Raw genomic sequence first — 23,489 nt, 5'->3', positions numbered from 1 at the left:
GATGCTGATTAATCATTCTAGTACCAGTTCAACTAATTTGACTTTGAAAACATGGATGAATGATTCTAGGTGCTTCTAACATTTTTGAAGTGTGGTATGATAATTCTAAAACATGTTTCAATGCAAAGTATATCCTAAAACTCTAAGTTTGCGTTGTACCTTAAATCAAAAGAGTTGGACTACTCTCTTTTACATAGACCAGTTTTCACATTTATCAATATGTCTTAAACTAGTCTTCATATTTCAAGAGTGTTTCTTCAAGATTTGACTTTCCATGATGCTTGAGGTCTTTGAGAAGCTTGATTCATTTTGATGCTTTAGACCTTGAAATGCATGTCTCTTGAAGGAAAAATATATGAAATATTTAATTTACAATTGTCAGCTCTATTAAGTTTTGTTATCATCAAAATCAAGAAGAGAATCAACATACGATCAACAATCCCTCCTCCCCCCCCCCCCCCCCCCCCCCCCCCCCCCCCCCCCCCCCTCCCTTTTTTTATGATGACAAAACTTAACTTTGAAAATTTTAGATTTACAAGATCCCTAGGGTTGGAGCTAAGTCAAATATGCAATTTGAAAAATGTCTCACCTTTAATCTATGCATATCTCATTTTTGTATCTATGCATACAAGTCCAAAGCTATCAAAATGCCTCCCCCAAACAGAAATGCTTGACATTGTGTGCAACATCATCACTTAATAACTCAACATAAAAAAATTCCTTTGCAACACAAACATAGAACGTCATGATCAAATTTATTAAAAAAATAAAGATATGTGAAAAATAATAATTGAAAAATATTTGATATTTACCTCTTTTATGTGCCAACTATTAGGCTATGTAGGCATTGAACTTCTTCCCACTTAACAACATATATTTCTTAAACATATGTCCCAACCAACAGGTGAAGAGGGTACCATAGGTCCTTATGGCTCTCTACTGGGAATCTCAAATCTGTACATGGATCTTTTGTCCAAGTATCCTTTTAACTTCATCCACTTTAGAGCCCTTAGTCGGGTTGCACTCTTGTTTCACTGAGAGGCCGGAAGAAGATGCACATGTATGCACAAAGAATTCATACCCCACAATATAAATAAATAAACTATTTAATGAAATAAAGCTTTCTTAAATAAATAGAATTGTAATACGCAAGACTGTATGTCTAAAGTATAATCTTTTTATATGAAGAAATCATCATCATGCATCTCTGGGAGTCTAGCAGACGAGGGACTCGCCTTGGGTGATGCATGTTGTATAGGTGGTACATGTGATGCATAGGGACACATAATATCAAATGATCTATACAATTGTGTATGCTATCAGTTATGATACCAATCAATAGATACAAACAAATTTGAAATAAATATATATGGTTACATCTGTAAGACACTAACGTCATTAAACACATAATTCATTTATCCAATTGAATTTAATCTTGTCCATCCTTCTCTTCTTCTTCACCTTTGCCCTCTACCTTTTTTTTTCTTATTCGTTTTATTTTATCTTCCTCTGGCATTTCGTCCTCTTCTTTATTCTCTACTCTCCTAATTGGCATAGGTGCACATTTAGGAAGAATATATATTTGACCTAAGCAATGGTCCAACATTGTCAACTCTTTGGATAGATAAAAGTTTATCAATAGTTGTTATTTGTAGCTTGAAACATCAAATACATTTTGTTGACTCCCTTCTTGAATTTGATGATGACAAAACTTAATTGAACTAAAAATTGTAATTCTAGTATTCCATATGTATTTCTTTCAAGAGACACAAAACTCGAAGCTCTAAACAATGAATTGAAACAAGCTTCTCAAAGATCTCGAGCTCCATGGAATGTCAAAGTATTCTTGAAAGGTACTGATGGAAAGAAGCATAAAATTGAAGACTAGAGTTTAGGAAGTATTGAAAAATATCAAAACTCAGTCTATGTAAGAGAGCATCCAAATCCTTCCAAAACTTGAGGTACAATGTAATTTTTTGAGCTTCAGGACATATTTGCATTCAAACATGTTTTTTACCAAAGCATATAAACATTCCACACATGTTAGAATCACTTAGGCTCACAAAATTCTATGCTTTAAAAATTCACATAGTGATCTGGCACTGAAATGATCAATCAACATCTGCCAATGATCGATCAACCAAAAGTGCACAAGCCAAAAATATAAAGCATGATCGATGAACGAAAGTCTATTGACCGATCATTCAAAACATGGCCAAAATGTGCTATAAAGTATGACCGATCAACCAAAGTGGATTGATCAATCAATACTGCCTAAGAAAAGCAAAATTATGTTGATTGATCGATCAACCTCCTGAGACTAATCAATCATATAGAACGTTTTCAACCAGGGACATAAAGCATGACCAATCATAGTAAAGCCATTGACCGGTCATACTTGTTATGCACTGCCAGTAGGAATTCTGACTGATCAATCATACCATGTACAATGATCGATCAACTTAAAATGTTAGACCCAACAGGAAGATAATGATTGATAATACCATCAATCAATAAGTCACTATCTAACAGAAATATATCCATTTCACATGATTGATCGATCAATTACTTAACACTGATTGATCAATGTGAAATCATTTTTTTACAAACGGGCAAAAAATTACTAGTTTATCTTGGGGAGCTTATAAATACCCTACCAAACCTCTTATTGAGAAGTTTATGAGCTTGTATTGGCATATCTACAACCATTCAATAACATTCTTGAAATTCCTTCATAAGTTCTATTTTGAGAAAGAAAAAAGCCTATTTTACAAAACTTTGTCACTCCTTTCTTATTCCACCTCCTTGCATTCATATCAGTCATGCTCCCATCATCTCCATTGTGCATCAAGGGCTGAAAGCTTGGAAATCTTAAGGAGAAGGTTATTTCTCCATTATTTTAAAGAATGTAAGTTTTACCTATCTTGGTAATTTTTTCTTTTTTGATAAGTTCATCTAGTACCTTGTTAAATCTAGATAGAAAAGCCTACTAGAATTGAAATCTAGCTAATCTCTTGGAGAGATTAAGTTTTAATCGTGTATTTGACCATATATGTGGCTTGAAGGAGTGCCAAAATCTCTTGTAATTATAAACTAATAGAGCGATTATTAGTGGAATTTTCCAAGCACGGATTCTTGAGTGGTGAATACCAATAGGGGATCAAAAAATTTGGTGCTAAATTGTAGAGTGTGAATTTTGTCTCTTTAATTGTATTTTTGTTTACTTTATTTTCCACACACTTAAGTTTAAAATTGCAAAAACTCAATTCAGCCCCCTCTTGAGAAGACACCTCGGCCAATACATTTCTCACAACCGTGTTTTAAACTACTTGGGATGAAACACATTTTAGGGTCATCTATGTAGAAAACTTGTTTTGCTTGAAACAGTAGAACAAGTGGATTGTCATTGCAATATGTGTGTGGGGTATTGACACTCGTAAACTACTCATTAATCTTGTTACCTTGTCTTCTATTTTTTACATTGAACCACTTGCACTTAAGCACATAAACAAACTTATTCCCCAAGTATCATAACTTGATTATGTCTGTTATCACCCCATAATAATCAAGGTAACTATCTTCGTAGTACCCCGTAATAACGACAACACTGTTTTGAGTTCTATAGAACTGCCTCAAGTTGCTCGGTGTGGATTTGTATGTCATTTATAATGCAACTCAAGCAACAATTGCTTGGTATTGGGTCAATATCAAGCTTGTAAATCTCACTATGTATATCAAGTTGGCCACAATCAATAGAAGTTTTGACTTATAATAGATAAGATAATAAGAAAATAATTGGCACACTCTAATTAACTAAAAAATCGTTATTTTACCCAATTAATCTTATGTTTGAAATATTAGGCAAAATCATCTTCATGTCGTTGGTTCAGATTGGTTGTACCCTCATTTTCTAGAAAATCATTATGTTTACTATTTAACATAAATACTAGGTCATTAAAACATAAAATTTCCTGCTACACTTATAAATAGAAAATTAGAAATACTTACAAGAGGTATTCTTTGAACTCATCACAATTTTTCAATACTATCCACCATGTTTTCTTATATAAGACATGATCAATAATTAATTTATTCATTTGGCTTAGACTTATTTTCATACTTTTTATTTATGTCATCTTACATATTTTATATTATGTTTACAATAATGATGATTAAGTATTTTTTATTTTTTATTTGGTTTGTTTATATTCCTTTTTCCTCATACAAAAGTGTTATGAAAAACAAACCGATGACAATAGCAAGACAAGTAATCACATGGCACAAAGATTTTACGTGGTTCGGCAAATTGCCTATATCCACGGAGCTGCAGAGGATTTTATTTTCAAATCAAAGGAATCACAATACAATAGAGAGGCTTATCTGTTACAGCAGCAACGTCGTCATACTATCTCTCACAACAACGAGTCCCTGCTGCCTCTACCAACAGCACCTGGAGCGGTCCTGTGGTTAAGTACGCTAGTCTTCCGCTCCTAACAGGCCGATCTTTTGGGATGTATTGGCTAGGTACTCTAACAACTGGTATCAGAGCTGAGGTTCGGGTTTGAGGGAAAAACGATGGCTGGAGAGAGATGAGAAGATTGTGTACAAGGCCACCGTGTAGTGCAGAAATGCGAGTGATGGGGAGAGTGGGTCCAGTGCACCCACTCCTATTATTCCGCAGTCAAAACCAGGTCGTCCACTCCAGCAGTTGCAGTTCGTAGAGTTACAAAGAAACCTTGCAAGATGAAAAATCTAGCAAGTGGGAGCTAGCCACAAAGGTGTAACCCTTCAGAAACTGAAGTTGTATGCTACTTCAGTTGGTCTTCTAGCATGAAGAGAGGGGCAGTGAGTTGCAGAGGTAGAAGAGATCATGTTTGAGGAAGAGAACGATGCAGTGGGTGTACCAATCTCCAAGTGGGAGAATTGTTGAGTGGTGGAGCCTGACCCACACCACTCGAGTTTATTTGCGTTAGCGTGTGCCTCACTCAAGGGAAAATTAAGTTTCCGTGTATGTTGATTTATCTCTTTTCGGGACTATTAGAGGGCGAGCGCAGAAATAGTGAGTCATCAAGAAACAGAGCCTCGGGACTTGCCGGAAGAGGAGCTCGAACTCGGCGCTGTTGCCGGAAGAGGGAGCTCTGAGACCCGGTGCTATTTCCGGAAGGGTGCTCTGAGATTCGGGTTCGAGAAGGACGACCCCATTGTCGTTGCCGTTGTTGTCGCTATTGCCGTCACCGTTGCCGGTGCTGCTGGACGACACTGTTCTGTTGAGTAGAAACAGAGACGCTACAATGTCTCTCTGGTTGACGGAGTAGAGTGGGACTCTCCTGTCGACGCTGCAGAGAGAGGTCGACACTGATGTTGTAGAGAAGCTCTCGGGACTTTAGATCTCTGCGTCGGTGTGTGCGGCCAGTGGGAGAAAGCTCGGGACTCAGATACATAGGAGATTTCTCACCATTGAGGGTGTGGGCACTATCGCCGGAAGAGATGGGCTCAGGTTTCAGCACTGTCGCTGGAATAGGGAGGCGTTCCTGGTGTTGCTGGTAGAGGCAACAGGGAGCCATCTCAAGTGCTGCTGGCAGAGGCAGCAGGAGGCCTTCTCAGGTGCTGCTGGTAGAGGCAGCAGGGAGCTGTCTCAGGTGCTGCTGGCATAGGCAGCAAGGAGCTAGTCTCAGGTGCTGTTGGCAGATGCAGTAGGGAGGCCGTCTCAGGAGATACTGGCAGAGGTAGCAGGGAGGCGCTCCAGGTGCTGTTGGTAGAGGCAGCAGGGACTCATTGTTGTGAGAGACAGTATGACAACGCTGCTACTGTAACAGATAAGCCTCTTTATTGTATTGTGATTCCTCTTATTTGAAATGAAATCCTCTGCAGCTTCCGTGGACGTAGGCAATTTGCCGAACCACGTAAAATTTGTGTCGTGCGTACCTGTCTCTTTATGGTCATTTTTTCCCTAACATTTGGTATCAGAGCTGGGCACGTCACACCTTCGAATCTCGCCAGAGACAAAGTGGGCGCTCCACGGGAGGGTAGAGGAGGCGGGCATGGAGGATGGGCCCGGAGCCTCGCGTGAGGGGGCGTGTTGAGATTTCACACTCGGCCCGGTCTTGTGGTTAAGCATGCTAGTCTTCCGCTCCTAACAGGCCGGTCTTTTGGGATGTATTGGCTAGGTACTTCAACAAAAAGATGTCTTGTGTAAAGTTCTGTTGGATTCTTGTTTGGATTGGAATATAGAAAGAAAATTGTCTTTCATTGTTGTAGACTGTTGTTTTATTAATGATCAACTTTTTCACCCTCTTTTGCTTGATATATAGTTTTTTACATGTCCGATGTGTTGTTCATAGTTGAGATATAGTCATTCAATAAGGTCTCAAACATATAAAAAAACAATAGAGGTTTTAAGAGATTGGGTTACGTGCAATCCCTCAAGAGTTAATTGTTTTTTAAAAATGACTCATCAATTAAGAATTTATTGTAAAAAGAAGTTGATTTTGGATTATAAAACATGATGGAACTCCACATATAAGATGCTTCAAGTGGCTTTAAAATATAAAGATGTATTTGTACATTTGAAACAACGTGAAAATTTGAGTGTATGAAATTGCCAACTAAAAAAAGAAGAGTGGAGAATGACAAATGAAATATCTTCAAGGTTGGAGGTGTTTAGTAAGGTCAATGAGTTATTCTCAGGTACTAAATACCCAACATTGAACATTTTTGTTCACAAACGTGTGACATTCCGTTAACATTAACTAAGTTTAAAGATGAAGTTCATGTAGATTAACACTAACACCAAGTTTAAAGATGAAGTTCATGTAGATAAATGAAATGAAGTTGAAGCAGGAGATGAAGATGAACTTCAAATTTTAAGTTTGCTGACTAACCCCCTAAGTGGAGTGAGTCTATGGATTATGTTATTTCATTAATGGTACAAGCAATCATTAGAAAATTTGACAAGTATTGAAAAAATTATTCTTTAGTTTTAAATATTGGAGTTGTATTAGTTCCAATTATAAACTGGACATAGTTGGGTTTTACTATTGGAAGTTGTATATGGATTAGACTGGAAATGTTCATAAGGTTATTGAATATTTGTATATAATTTTGAGAGAATATAAAAAAAAAAGGAAATGTCAAAATAGAGACGTCAAGCATGACTTTAGTTAAAGAAAATAATCTATCAGAAGTTGGATCATATATTAAGGAGAGCATGAGTGAACAAACATCAAGATCTGAATTAGATTTCTACTTGGATGAGCCTTTAAAAACCCTTGGAATTCAGATTTTGATATTTTGATGTGGTAGAAGACTTAGAAATATCTGACATTGTTGTTGATTGATAGAGATATATTGAGTGTTTCTATTCCTACAATTTCATTTGAGCCAACTTTTAGCACATGCAGTAGAGTGATTAGTGTTTATCGTAATACTCTTCATCCAATTACTATAGAGGCTTTGATGTATGTGGATGATTGGGTTAGAGCTGAATTTGATCATAATTTTTTTTATTTTGTTTCTGTATTTTTGTTTATTTTAAAATATTAATTGACTTAATTTTTCCAGAAACTTGTGTTCTTAGATTTGTCTTCGCTAAGCTATTTGGCGATGATGCTAAAGATTGACTTGATTATGATGATGAGTCTATTTTATATTTATATTTTAATTGTAATTATTATTTTTAAATGTTAATCGATTGTTTTTTTTCCTTTTTGCATAAACAAGTGTTTCTAGATTTGTATTTATGGAGCTATTTGGAGAACATTACTCATGAAATTTTATGGATTTATAAGAGTTTGTGACTTGTGGAGTTAATTTTTTTGGTAGGATTATTATGGTATTTTATGCTGTAAAGTCCAAAGACTTTTAGGTAGTAGGATTTTCATGGTACACTTGAGATTTAAGAGAGATTTTAGACTTGGATATGGTCATGGATTGCAATTATTCCAATAGGTTATTTATATTTTTATGCATATAAGTTTCATTTGAACATGTTATTAGTTATTCAATCTAGATATCAGGGTGTATTAATAAGTTGTATAATTCAATCATGGCAATAGTTACTTTTTGTAATTTTAAATTTTTATTAATTTTTTTAGGTATTGAGACTCCTAGTGGAAAAATACAAAATAAAAGATGAAAACATACATCCTCGATGGAGAGATAGCCACATCCACTATGTCTCCGCATCATATTAGGCACAAAGGATAGATATGAGCTTGATAGAACAATGAACACCAAAAGAATGCAAGAGGTTTAAAATTTGGAAGAATGTAATTGAAAATTATCTTTGAGTGAATAGATTTACCAATAAATGCTCATTACCTACCGAGGGATGAGTTGGGGTTTCCTATTTAAATGTTCTTGGAAAAACTAATCATTTAGAACCATTTTCCAAAAATCTCCACAAGAAGTTGATGGATCTTATCTTTTCATTGTCGACCAATCGACCTCCAATGGCTATATTTTTAACCTTAAGATCAATCAAGCATAATGGATTGATCTATCATACTTTGTGTGGGCTGATTGATCATGCATTGTAACCTCAACTAGCCAACTCTTGTTGATCATTCATGCCCAAGGGGGTTGATGGATTAAGCTCTATAATCTAGCCTATTAACATTTTGGTTGACTGATTATGTTATTATGCAATATGTAGAATTAAATGTTCTGCATGATTAAGGTTAAAAATAAGTGAATGAAAAGCTCCAAACATTTTTATGAACTTAGAAAATATGATTTTGGAAATAATTTGCATGTCCTAAGCTCCAAAACCAAATTCATGCCTAAGGTTTGGACTTTGGATGACTAACCTCTTTACATTGCTAGAGTTCTTGAGAACCTTCTAATTTGACTAAACTCTAAGTCATCAAATATTTTTTTTTGCTTCTTTAATGTGATTGACTCTTCGTTCAAGCTCAAGGTTTTGTATCTAATTTTTTGGTTGTTCCTCATAAACCTTGCAACTGACTCGCTTGAAAGAAATGCATTTGAGAATGAGTCAATTTAGGTCAACAATTTCTTATAGATTCTCCCCCTCAAGTTGTGCATGTACGCGTGATTGTATTTAAGAAATTTCAAGTTTATTTAAATCTTCATTTTTACTATTTGTCTCCTTTTTGTCATACATAAAAAAGAAAAGTAGATTGCACAAAAAAATAAGATTTTCATTTGATTTCAAGAATGTGAGTGCATATTACCAAAATGACATCAAGTATATAAATGACAATAGGACCAAAATTTCATTATGTCAAGCCTAGGTAAAAAATTAAGGAAGCTAGAGCTCTACTCCACAGGTGATGGTGGCATAAGTGAGACACAAGCTAAAGATGTTTTAAAGAGGATGTTCTATTCTGGCTATAGTTGTTAGAATAAGCTTTTCTGTTTCCTTGATTTTGGCAACATCTTCCTCTAGTTAGGACAAATGGTTTGAATTAGTAAAGTTTTCACCTCTCTTAGATTTGATGTAGGCAAATTGCTCTGTTTCCTTGTGTATCGAGCTAGCTTCGTCTCCCAAAACTTCTTCGACAGTTTGGAGACCCATTCCCCATGAATCTTCTCAAATCCAAAATTTCCAACTTTGACCTCACCAGTGATTAATTTCTTCGGGACTACTAGTGAAGGATCGGATAGTGTGTCAAGAAGTGAGTTGAGCTCATTCACTGTCATGGAAATCTCAACCCTCTTCACATAGGTGGAGAATGTCAACTCCTTACCTTCCACTGATTGGAGGTTGGAATAGAAAATTTTGACTAAATTTTTAAAAATTATCCTCCACCAAGCAGAGAAGATGCTCATGTGGTCTGAATTGTCGAAGAAGCACTTAATTGCATATCTTGTAATAAGTGGCATACCGTATAATTACTAATATTTTAGTTATTTTTCATATTTATCCTGTATTAGGGTTTCTAACCTTGATTATAAGTAGCACATCATGGGGAGGAGGAGCTCATACTCAACTCCCCTTGTGTTGTTCAAAACCCTAACTCAAAATCTCTCCTTGCTCTTCTTCTAAACTCTTCTCTCTTTTTTTACTTCTACTTCTTCTTGCCTCTTCTTCACCCCAACTCCAACTCTTTCAAACATGAAACCCTAGAATCCAACATGGTATCAGAGCAACGATTCTCGGGTTTTGTTAAACTGCTCATTAAGTTATGGAAAAGAGCATAGAAATGTTTCATCTACTATATAAAGTTTTGAAGCAAATATGTATTGAAAAAAAAAAAGTCCAACATAGTCCCCATTACTATACAAGATTGTTAAGGTATTTCTCTTGTATGTGTTTTATTCTCAAAATCATAAATCTAATTCCTAAAAAATATTTGTTTTTTAAAGTTATAAGAGGGTTGAAAATGAGGGCTAAAAGTTTTTTTCAAGCTAATGATTAAATGAAAAATTACTTAATTCCAAGTGTTTACACAAAATCTCATGTCCTAAAAGCTTCGTGGCCATCAAAGGAGTAATTAAGGAAGGTTCTTTGCTTCAACTAGTGTGCTTTTCATCCTATAGCTCATCTATGGTGTTTTTCATCCACACAAGCTTTCTGAATTTTTATCCATCTAATTGATTTCAGCACTCATAGTTTCTTGGGTTGGGTTTTCTAATTACTCCATTGTATTATCCTTCTTCATCTTGAGTAATTGAACAATTTTTGTGGCTACTCTAATGGCTGAAGGTTTACAAAAAGTGGGGTCTTCATATGTTGAATTCAGCAAATATGATTTTTTAAGAATCACTACCATACCACTAAAGGGGGCTAAGTAATTATTCATCATGGTCCCAATCTGTCAAAATAGTTTTTTATAATAAGATATCTTGCTAGACACTAGACACAAACTCCTCTTGAAGAAGATTACTTAAGTGGTTAAAAACAGATACTTTAGTAATCAGTTGAGATGCTGGGCTATACTTTGACTCATGAGTCATGAGAGTCTTCAAAAAATTTATGATATTTTCTAAGTGATGTATATGATAAAGCAAAGTGATAATCTCCATGAGTACTTTGCTAGATTTCTAGGTATCTTATAACAGCCGAAAGTTGTACAACCATTCTCTACTGACATTGTAACTCAAGAAAGACAAAGAGAAGCACTGGTAACTTAACCCTATTTTAAAGTTGCATAAGCTCATATACTTGAGCTCTTTTGCTGGATCTTCTATTGATGATAGTTGTGTTGCAATGCTCAGGATCCCACATAAAGAACCTACATCCCAACTAGAACAATTTGATCATTTAGCCATGTCATTCTCCAATGACAAAGGGCACAAAGAAAAGTGCAAAAGGAAAACAAAAATCTTTTAACCCAATGCAGCATAATGAGTAAGCACAGTCATCCTCCCATGCCCGCCCTTATTAGCATTTTCCTTGACAGCATTGGTCAACTACCTAGCAGTGAGAGTGTTTGGATAGAGTTTTTGCAAATCATCAAACACAACAGAGGAAACTTTTTGCAGGCAGACTTATCAGTAAAGAAACAAGTGATTGCGCTGTGCTCAAAATAAGCTGTTTTCAATTTGTTGTGTGCAGAGAACCAATAACAACCTTTAAACTTTAGCCCTTACAAGCTACTCAAAATCAAACTGCGTCAGTTTGTTATTGTCTAAGCAGCCGAATTCATATCCTCTTAAAGAAGTAACAACACGTAAATAGACAGTATTCTAGGCTGAGAAAATTATAAGTGCAGGAGAACACTAACACCCCGTTCCTCCATGACTTGGAAGTCAATAGCTTGGGCTGTTCTCTACATATCTTCATTCAAGACTGCATTATAGAGGCCAGCATTTCGATCCTGAAATCAAACATGCATCAAAGTGTTAAATTGTTAGACCCAAATTCTTATTTCCAAAAAGCATCCCGCTTCCAGTAAGCGGCACCAAATACTGAAGGACTGTCGGAACATTTAAATGGCTGACAACTGTAAGAACCTCTATGCTAGCATCCGAGATAAGTGGAAAACCCCTCTCTTGTAAGGCTGTAAGAATGTCTTTAAGATATTTCTTTTTTCTGCTGTTTTTTATTGCTAGAAAAAATATTAACCTCTCAAAAACAAAGAAAATTGCTGCTGATACCAGTTTGTCATAAAATACATCATTAGCATTTTTCGAATCTCATAGTCAAACACAGGTTTGGAAAATACACCATTGCAGTGAGTGTAGTGAAGAATAACAGAGAGTGGGAGGGAATCTTCCCCTAAAACATTCTCAATTTACAACCTTTTTCTTTTACTGAGAAAAGCAAGCCTAAAAACATTTCAACCGATTGAAGCTTCAAGCAACTATAAAAAAAGAATTTAGTTGAACAATAGTTCAAAACACACTTTGGACCTGCTTGGGAGCATGGAATAGTTGTACATGGATTTATTGACAAATACCTGTGCCAACATGCGCTGCTTGTTAAGCAGTTGAGTCCTTGCCTTGTTGGCTGCAGAGTTTGGTGACTTGAACATTCTCTGCAGTAAATTGCAAACACTGATTAAATACATCATAGGCAGGAGCAGAAACAATCAACCATATTCAACTTAGTACAAAAAGCAGTCGTGACTAATAGCATAAAAAAGTATAAGAAAGTTATTAGTCATCCATACACCCAGCCTAGCGCAAGTACTATGAGGTGGACGGTGGACGGGGCAGCTGGTCATTAATGTTCATATTTAAAGTGCTAATCCTACTAGTCAATAAAAGTAGATAGACCTTCTCTGCTTGTGCACCTCCTTGTTATAAGTGCTATTTTTTTTCTTCCTTTGTGCTTTTAACCTCTCACATCATTTATACATCCCTTTCCAGGGTTCTTTGTAGATTTCAAAATCCCACAGTTCATAAAATAACATGGACTATGTAACCACTTTGATGCTTTGCTCCTCTCCCGATGATATCAACCAATTTAGCTTTTTTTTTCTTTTGCTGTATACTTATGCTTCGGGACTTTTTTTCACTTGAATTAGAAACACTTCATAACTCACACATGAAACAAATCTCAGCTGCCAAAGAAGAAATCTAAGAGGACATGTATATTGCTTGACCTTTTCCAAATCACCTTTACAAGGATATGTCCATCACCACTGAGAGTGATGGAATTGAGTTCCAAAATTCAAACAAAGGGAACATCAATGTGCAATTTTTTTTTTAACATAATCACAATTATAACAATAAAATTACTGAAACTAGAAATGCAATGTACAGCAGGGGCACAAGCACCAATTACAATGGAGGTTCGTTGGTCTCACTGGCTGATTCTTTTCCTTTGGATGTTCGTTAATTTTGTTTTTTCTTTGTAATCTTTGTGGTGGATGCATTTTCCCGACCATCATCTAGTACATTATTTCTCTTTAACAAATTCCCCACTAAAATCAATATATATATATATTTATAGAGAGAGAGAGAGAGAGAGAGAGAGAGAGAGAGAGAGAGAGATTTAATAAAAGAATAATAAACAAATAATAATTTTACCTTTGATTTTTTTTTTTTTAAATGTGGATTGAGCCTAAAGCTCAATGATCATAAGGGGGTTTCAAGTGTGAGGTCTTCAATTCAAGTCTCACCAGGGAGTAAGGGATGTGTGTGACTGTAATTATCAAAACTCAAAAAAAAAAGAAAAAAAAAGGGGGTTTTCATGTTTCAATCAGACATGAAGCCAGGCATTCTAACAAAACAGTTGTAGGACAGTGGGTAAAAAAAGGAAAATGATAGGGATATAGAAACCTGAACTGACCAAGCTGGTTTAAAAAGTTAAAATCAACCTAAGACCCTTAAGCAGGTCAGGGTTACCTAAAAGTAGGGGGCTCTAGGAAAACCAATGTGTGAGCTGGTTTATTATTTCAACTAGTGAACTGGTCTACTTAGCCTAGCTAACGGGATGTTTCAACCCTAAACAAACATGAAACTAAATTATAGGACTTTCAGCTATTTAGACTAATGAAATTTTATCAATAGGAAAAGGTTGACAAAGCACATCTACTCCTGCACTTACTTCTCAGGCCCGGTTCATACATTGACTAATGTACTTGTAGCATAATCAGAAGATTGCAACCAATATATGATGCCCAAACAGTCTTGAGATTAAAATAAAGTCCAAGAAATTGAGCCAATAGACTTGTTTTTGCTTTTTTCATTTAGTGTTTTTGTGCTTTCTGGGGTCGTTGTTCTTTCTTCTCTCTCATTATAACTCCCACAAATTGTTCAAGAAAGGTCCAAGTAATGCAAAAAACAAAAACCAACAAATAAGAGGAAAACTTATCAAAAAACACAATAGGTCCAACAAAGTAGAAACCACCTTTTCAGAACCCGCTAAATGTCCATGTCCTGCCAGATTCTTTTTCTTTGGAGTGAAGTTGAAAACATCATGCAGCAGCTCATTTTCCTATTTGAATAGTAGGACAAAATCAAAGGACATATGACAAAAAATATATATATGGATAAACCTAGACAAAAAAATTTTCTGGTTAAGAAAATATTATTCAACCAGTTCCCTACTAAAGAAATCACCTGCATGTGTTTCGCAAAACCAGACCCAAGATAATGCTTAAGGAAGTTCAGCTGTTATGACAAAGGAGTTAGCAGAGGTATGAAAAGAATCCTATTGAAATAGAATATAAATGGGAAAGTACAGAACAGATTAAAAAAAGCACCTGTATCAACTGGGTCCAGGTTGACACAACCAAGGAATCTCCATGTTGCATCTTTATTGATGTTTCAGGACAATGCCCATACTGGATTTCTCAAACTAATTAGACAAACTACAGAAAAACACTAACAACACACATAAAAGACAAACTACAGAAATGAACACTTTCACCTTGAAATAAATACAGAGCAGAAAAGACAAACTACAGATAAACACTGTGAACACACATAAAAGTTGAAGGCTGGATATTAACATTGAAATTGTTGCCTAGAAAACCAAAATAAAACAAATGTACCTCAAGAAACTCTAGAACATCCCGGAACAAACTCCTCTGGTTGTTGAGATCTTTCTTTGCTGAGCCTTTACCCCCAGCTTCCACTGACAGACTTCTTACTTGGTTCAGAAATTTGCCTTTCAATGCTTCTACATACGAAAAAACTCCTTGAGAGTTTTTGCCTTCAACCACTGAATCACCATCAGTACTTCTAAACTCGTTTTCTAAACTTCTTATCTCAAATATAAGAGCAACTGCTTCACCAGCTGCTAAACGAATAGCACGATCATCCTTGTCTAGCAGCGTTGAGAGGTAAGATATAGACCTGCATCAATTTTATAAGACCATGTAACATTTTCCTTCCTTTGATTCAACATTTTTTTTTAAAACGTTTTATTCAGCCATTGGAATGGACCTTAAGAAGATCTAATGTAAATAATGGCTGCAAAGCAAATGGGGTCTTTGCTTCAAAGGCCACAACGTAGTTCTAGAATGAGGTTTTGATCAAGTCTTACTAGGTTTTTGGCATGTAGTGTGTATGTCTCTAATCAATAAATAAAGGCTACTGAAATATGAGAATTCACTCACTCCTGCCACTCAGAAGAATTCATTCTCCAACCATCAACAGTTGTTAAAAGAAATGACCATGCAGACACAGCAGCTGCTACAACAGGAGTAGGTTTACTGGTAACTCCAACCTGAAAATACAAAATCAAAACAAAAATGTCATTTTTTACAAAACTGTGTGGGAGAGATCAGGATTTAGACCCTTCTTTCCTATTTATAACTTAATCGATAGTAAAAATTACAACAATGTCATTAAAAAAATTACAATAATGTCTCTACGCTCCTCAAACCCTAGGAATCTAGCTTTTATAGGAATTTTTTTTCCAATAAAATAAAAAATAAACTCAAAATTATAACTTCTAACACTGGAGCATATAGCTTCAGCTTGTCATAAAACATGTCTCATATTGTAGGTTGATATACTAGTGGTGGTGTTGGTGAAGCCTAACAAGAATGGTGGAGTGGTACTTAGTTGAGTGATTTGAGTTGTCTACTATAGCTTAGGGCTGTAATTTTTGTCTTTAAATCTATGCTGCAAGTAAGAAGTGTGAGAAAATGTAATTTCTATTTAAATTTTTGTTTTGTTTTTATTTTTTTTGAGAAAGTAATTTCTATTTAGTTATGTTTCTAGGAAAGTAATGTCTTAAAGAATCAGTAATTTCTATTTACTTAGGTTTCTAGGGAAGTAATTTCTTAAAGAATCAATAATTTCCATTTACGTAGGTTTCTAGGAAAGTAATTTCTTAAAGAATCTTATTCCGTAGGGTGTAAGGGGAGCAAGGACATAATTGTCATTTTGATCATTGTTTGTATTATAAATAGGAGAGAGAGGCCCAAATCTCCTCTAAACTAATTCAACCAAAAATACTCTCTTTAGCCATCTCTTCTGCCACATTCTTTTACCTCAGCCTCTCGATTTTATAATTTTGACAGGAAGTCATATGAAACAAGTTAAATTTACAAAAGTGAGTGCGGGAAAAATTAGGGTTTAGAGACTCCTCTCCCGTATTTATAATTTAATCAATAGCAAAAATCACAATAATGTGCTTACACCCTCTAAACATTATGTATCTAGTTCCTACAGGAAAACACTTACTGAAAAATAAAGAAAACTAAATAAACTCAAAATTAGAACTTACTAACAAAGAATGGTACCCTTTTGTATCAGGATATCATTCATAATTTAAAAATAAAGAAATCTAAATAAACTAAAAAATTATAACTTACTAACAAAGAATGGTTCCCGTTTGTATCAGGATATCATTAACAATTTAAAAATAAATAAAACTAAATAAAATCAAAATTAAAACTTCTAGCAAAGGATGTTCCCCTTTTGTATCAGGATATCATTAACAATTTAAAGAAATGTATAAGATAAAGAGAGAGACAGTAACAAAAATTAAAAGAACAGCTGCTTTGACTATTTTTTTATTACTAGACTTACTTAACTAGACTATTAATCAGTATATTTTTGGTATAATGAGCGGTAAAACACTCAGAAACAGGAAATAGATATTACTCCAAAAGTAAGACTTTACCTAAGAAACTCACTAGGATAGGAAATATACAGAAATTCTTGTTTCTATCAACTAATAAACTGGATACAAAATTGATTAAGGAAACTACTTTCTATGAATTGACTAAGAGTTCTTGTTGAACTGTAATTCTTTAACATTACAACTCTCCTATATCTCTAACAAACAGGTTTATAGTACTTCAATGGTTTCCCATACTCACGAATTACTTACATTAGAACCTGGTTTTGGATGGATCAATTGCCAAATCATTTGCATGGATTTTTGTGTCTCCACAGGCTCATTGCCACCAACAAATGTGAGGATAGCCAAACAATCAAGTACCTGAAATTGAAAATGCATGTCAAGATTAAGGTCTCAACAAATCTAGTAGCAAAGATAGCAGAAAACAAGTGATATCAGTGAGATCACATACAGCAGATTTCTTTCGTGAATCAGATCCAGATTTTAACACTTGCGCAAGATGCACAAGTGACTCTTCCAGAATCTCATGAGCGCTATCTCCTGAACCAACAGTCAGGGATAGCAAACCTATACAAACCATTATGCAGTTACAATAGGATAATGCAAAAATTATGAAAAAGAAAGATGTGACTCCCTGGAGATGAAAATTTTACCAAGTGCATGGGAAGCTAGAGACGCTTCTAAGGAAGACCCTCTTTTGATAGAGTTTATGAACTGATGTTGTAGAGTAATACAACTGCAAAAATCATAAAAAAAAAAATTATTAACACACATCTTGAATACAATTATTAGCATTTGAATCGTGGGACTTTATCATTTTCAACATCGGGGTCTTATCCCAACAATGTTGAAATCAGAAACATGATTCCCCTCTTCCTTCTTTCTTCGTCATTTGCTAGATCTATCGCCAGGTTGCCATTCTTCTAGTTTTACTCATGAATATCTGACTTCATCTTTTCCTTTTTCCTCACCAAACATTGATGAAAACCCAGCCAACAGATGCATATAAGTTGTTTCTCAAGAAACCATGCACTTATGAATCTATGATATCAACTAAGACTGAGAAAAGAATGACTAGGAGTGTACACATTATACAGACAAAATGGAATAGGCTATTCCGTATACCGTTCTAATTACCATTCAAGTATTCCATATCTGTTCCATCCGATTATGTTTAAGGCATTTCGGTTCTGTTTATTTACCCCGTTAACAACCGGGTAAACGGGTAACAGGTAAATAAGAGGAAAATAGTAAAAATAATAAAAATGAATAAAATTAGAAAAAATTAGAAAAAATAACAACATATTTATAATATCTGAAGACATTAAAAAGTCATATTACAATATATATAACAAAGTCCCCCTACATAAGCATATAAAGATATTACAATAATACCCATACATAATCGGTAAACGGGTAAACAGGTATGGAAAAGGTATTATCTGTTTCTGTTCCGTTTAATAAATTGTAAAATGGTAAATGGGTTAAATTACCCAATTACATATATGGGTAAGATTTTTTATTCCATTTTTTGTTCTGTTTAATAAACAGCGGACAAAAAAATCAGGTAATCAGATAAACTTGACACGCCTAAGAATGACAGTATGAATGAAAAGAAAATAGATTTACCGACTTCAACTGATCTTGTTCATATATCCTACAGATAAAATCAACACCAAGATGTTTCAGAACAAGACAAAAAATAAATATCAGATGACTCACTTGGACTCAGCAAACTGAGACTGGACTTGGCTTGCAAAAGCGCTGACAAATCCTTCCAAAGCCTTTTCACGTACAGAACCCCTAATCCAGAAGATCAATACAAATATATCAAATTTCTGATGCAAACTAGACCTTGATGACAGACATTATTAACATACGGAGAAAAAGAATGTGTCAAAGTCAGAATGATCATTTTTAAAATTTCACTATCATTCGCCACTCTCAGAAAAAAAGCCACAATTATTTTGACATCATTTCCAGTAGTAACATTATTTTAACATGCTTATAATTAAATGCAAATAAAAATTTCCATCAATTAGCTATAATTTTACTTAAGCCAAAAAAAAGAAAAAGAAAAAAGATACCACACTGAGACATAGTAATGATATTTTTAGGCTAGAATCTATAGCATCATCTGTAAAGGGTTATCTAACACAGTAGTATCAATAACCTTATTTATCGCATATAGAAGGGAGTGGCAAATCTAAACAGCAACTAAAGACAGAGGTCATACCACTAGGAGCTAAAAGACAGAATACCAGATATATTTGAAATAAATAGGTTAATCAGTTCAGGGGTACCGAAAGCATATACATGGAGGAAACATCTCTCCCAACTCAAAAAATTACAACTCTTGACAGAATATTGTGCTACATTTCAATTGATTATATCAGACAGCTACAGGAAGGAATTTATCATAATTTGATGTTAAAAGATTAGAACACCAGACAAAACAGAGGTTATGTATCTCCAATTTCACATAAAAACAATCATTACCCAACCATCTCTTTGCCATAGTTATCTAGTAAATAAGATTACACACCAATTATCATTTCAAAAATCTCTTTTAATGAAATGTTTATGATCCAAGGGCAAAAATAATCACCTATTAAAAAGTCAGAAGATGGGTTACATGAAAAATACTGTACAAAAATGAGAAGACACTGCTTGTATATAAAAAACTGCACTGGAAAATAAAGCCAGATACTGCTGGAGGAACGAACAATGCATCAGAATGACACTAGTCAAAGGCATAGCCAGGACCTTACCATTTTTCTTTTTAATAATGATGTTGCCAAATATACAATCTAATAAGACTTGACACAACTTCATCCCGAGTAAAGTAGCCATAAGATGCTGCAAAACTATAAAAGGATCCAACCCCTTGAAGTCATAAAGTCCATCATTGCTACTACAAACGTGTTAGCATACTATAAAAATGAAGATTTGGGTGACAGAAGAAGAAAAAATTGAGAGGAAAAGAGAAAGGAGAAAGAAATTTCTCTGAAGAGCCAGGAGAGGCCAGATCTTCTTAAATAACTGTTTTGGGGTAATAATTACAGAAATGCGCCTATACACAATAAACCTTGTTCTCCTTATATCTCCCTAACTATACATCCTATGTACATGAAAATTTAGCCACTGACATAACTTAACACGCAGAATAAGATTACATAAAGAAACTAACCACAGAGGTGGTGAAATGACGAAAATACCCCCTGGAAGGTAAAATGACCAAAGTACCCCTGGATGAATTTTCTAACACATACAGGCTGGTGTTTATCCGCTTCAAAAATCACCAATATGAAATGGTAGAATATATTAAATCAAATATCCAAAACAGCAATGTCTTCAAGCTTTAACATTGAAAGGATCTGGTCAGGAATCTCTTCACTTGTGCAGGTTCATCACTCAACAATGCATGTGCCACCCTTTTGCGCAACTTTATCTCACAGTTGTACCACTCAAGCATCACCATCAGAAAGACTAGAACCCACCTCTCTTTGTACCCAATATCGCATTTATTTCCAACAAACTCTATTTCCATTTGAGTATAAGACATCAGCACGTGTATCTTCTCATCAGGCTGGTTTTGAATACTTTTCTGATCATTATTTGCCAGGGAAAAAAAGGATCCCAACATCTTATCCATTACCCACATCAGAAATGCGACAGAAAAGCATACATTTAGAGTAAAGTTGACCTGGTGAGAAGCATACATTTAGAGGGAAGTTGACCTGTCAAGTTGGCTCACCACTTGGCCAGGTCAACTCGGTTTTGGGAAGAGACAGGTTGGATCGGGAGTCAGGCTCACCCCTTCTATTCTGAGTGACTCCACACTGAGACTGCCCCAAGTCTGGCAGAGTCCTAATCTGACTTGAGCAGTCCAACTCGAAATTTCAGGACCCAAGTGGGGTCCCGCTTCCAAGTCGTAACACCATGTTTTTAAAACAAATTTTGATAGACCAAATAACATGTAGAGACAAAGAATGCCCCCAGTTTACGACTAATGTACGTGATGAAGGGCTTCATCACACGTGACTTCAGACCAGATAATGGATCCAAACACTAAGTAGGTACAAACAAAGAACATCACCCACCTTACAAAAACAGAATTTTAAGCACCCCAGATTGTTTCTAGGACAGCATATTATGTTTATAATGAAAAGAAATAAATTCAGAAGGAAATCTAATTTCACACAAATAAAGTTTAATAAGGCTTGACACACCTCACATGACACCATACAACTGTTCCAAATATTGAAGCACTTCCCACAACTTTATTGAAGGCCCCATTGTCATCAGCAGCAATTAAACAAAGTGTTAGTTGTTCAGAATGGCAGTACAATGACACATGTTGTGGAGTTTTATTATAAAGATACAAATTTCAGCACTTTAGTTTAATTCAAATTGAGGAATCTCGAATCTGTGCATGCTCATGAATTACTGCCTGCTGTCTCCATCATCAGAAAATCTCAAGACCACAATACATTTGATCATGTTATAACAATATTAGTGAAAAGGGGGAGAAAAAATGGAAAGTAAAAAATAAAGAGAAAGAAAAGCAAAAGAGGAACTGAAAAAAGAAAGATAAACAGAAACAAAAGATAAAAGAAAGGAAAGAAGTGTAGAAGGGAGATTGAAAGCCTTTTTCTCTCCTTCGTCATTCAGTTTCCTTACTCTCAACAAGGAAACGGAATCTACTAGTGCCAGAGAAACCATCACTTTCAACTGCTACAATCATTCCATTCACTATTTGACAGCATATCGAATGTCACCAATTCAGATTCCAAAACATTAAACCTCCCAAAAGAAGAATACATTCAGGTGTAATATCCACTATTTTACTGCATCCAGCAAATTAGGATAAATCCACTTTTTCATTCACCCATCAACAGAACTCCAATAATTCTGTACAAGAATTTAGTAACAGATTTAACTCACCTCTTTTCATACAAGGCATCCAAATAATTCTCCAATTGATGTCCTCCACCATAAATTTCCTCATTCTCCTGCACTTGTGATACATCTGACATGGATGTTGAGGAAGTACTCACAGTATCATCATCGCTGTCAAAAACGTCACTTTTTTTTTGCCGATTACCACCTGCATAAGGACATAAAATAGAAGATTTATTTCAAGTAAACAAAGAAGTTGATAACAACATAAATTTTGAGAAATGGCACTCAGCAAATTGGGTGAATGTCATTAGCCCTGCAGCCCCTACCATCTCTTGATCAGCGGCTCAACCAAAGATTGTTCATAGTTGCATAGTGCATCAAGGGTTATAAACTGAGTTTCAGAAGATAATAAATAAACTATAATACACCAGACAACATGGAAATACACAAACATAAACCTAGCTTAAAAATCACAACAGGGAAAATGAAGATTTCAATGCACTCATTATAAGTAGAAACTGCCCTGAGTCAGACAAGCATACAACACAATCTTCGAGTTAAAAATGATGGACTTTAGAGTTAATATCAATTTCTAAATCCTCACAATCTAAATTAAAAAAAAAAGTTCATGGAGAGTTCACATAAAGGTTTTGGAATGAAACTGGAGTACCAAAAGAAGTCCTTTATATTCAAGTGATTTTAAGTAATACCATTGTGATTTACACAGATGAACAGGTGGTGACTAGCAGTGTACTCGATACTATGGCATAAGAGGGATGCAAACAAAATGGCATTCATTGGGAATGCTGATAACTACTCGATGTTTATGTTTCCCAGGTACAACTGTACTAGAGATGTTATACTAGAGAGGTAAAACTGTCCATCGTCAATGCAATTTAAGTAATAGAAATTGTTCTTTGAAGCTGATAAATATATCCAATGAAACAGTTCATCAAGTTCTATAAAACGACTCCCTTAGTGCCTGATTTGAGAGCATTCCACACCCCATCTTAACGAAGGTTATAATAATGGTAATTCAACCCTAGTTCAACCCTAACAGTTAAAGCGTTCCCCAAGAAAAAGAAAGAAAACGTTAGCATCCACACCATACAGTTACTCCTCAGCCACACATAAAATAAAAGAATTAAAGCTAACCCTGTACGCCAGAAGTTCTACACATCAGAAAACTAAACTGATTTAAATCCGAAATAGAGCACTAATAAAGCTCAACCATAATTCACGAAAGCATAACATACAGAGAATTACAAACATAAGCAAAAGAATTAAAATCATAAAGAAAAGAAAAGTCAACGGCTACGAGGATCAAGTAACTCACGCTTGCCCATCGCGACTGGTGATATGTTAAAGGCAGACAGGGGCTCGATAACCCAAAGAAGCAGTCAAACAGGATTCACAGGGAGGAAAAGAGCTTGTCAACAAACCGCGATTTATCACAACGCCAATTCGACCGGAGTGTCGTAAAGCCATGTGATTGTGCAACCCGTGATAAACCAACACGACCGCAACGATTGATTTCGTTCAGGAATGAAATCACCGGGAAGGGAAAAAAAAAAAGAGAGCTTGTTTGCTTTCGCTCACGGAGAGCCGCCAATACCTAGGTGGAGAAACC

At 35.2% G+C, this 23,489-nt stretch overlaps 1 protein-coding gene across 1 annotated transcript; it reads right to left on the bottom strand.

Annotated features, from left to right (window-relative positions):
* Nucleotides 1-11,439: 11,439 nt before the first annotated feature.
* On the bottom strand, nucleotides 11,440-23,489 carry LOC137951887 (uncharacterized). The gene is made up of 13 exons (XM_068798860.1): nucleotides 23,196-23,489; nucleotides 21,902-22,064; nucleotides 18,677-18,757; nucleotides 17,608-17,690; nucleotides 17,406-17,521; nucleotides 17,204-17,314; nucleotides 15,477-15,586; nucleotides 14,910-15,213; nucleotides 14,619-14,699; nucleotides 14,476-14,526; nucleotides 14,264-14,350; nucleotides 12,366-12,443; nucleotides 11,440-11,783 (listed from the first exon to the last, which is right to left on the bottom strand). The coding sequence occupies exons 1-13, from the start codon at nucleotides 23,203-23,205 to the stop codon at nucleotides 11,736-11,738; spliced, it is 1,323 nt and encodes a 440-aa protein (XP_068654961.1). The 5' UTR covers nucleotides 23,206-23,489; the 3' UTR covers nucleotides 11,440-11,735.

The sequence above is a fragment of the Aristolochia californica genome, unplaced genomic scaffold (assembly GCF_029961685.1).
Source record: "Aristolochia californica isolate CCGP_79_NKW_82.1479 unplaced genomic scaffold, dmAriCali1.0.hap1 SCAF_15, whole genome shotgun sequence".
Classification (NCBI taxonomy): domain Eukaryota; kingdom Viridiplantae; phylum Streptophyta; class Magnoliopsida; order Piperales; family Aristolochiaceae; genus Aristolochia; species Aristolochia californica.
This window is presented reverse-complemented; position numbering and strand designations above follow the sequence as displayed.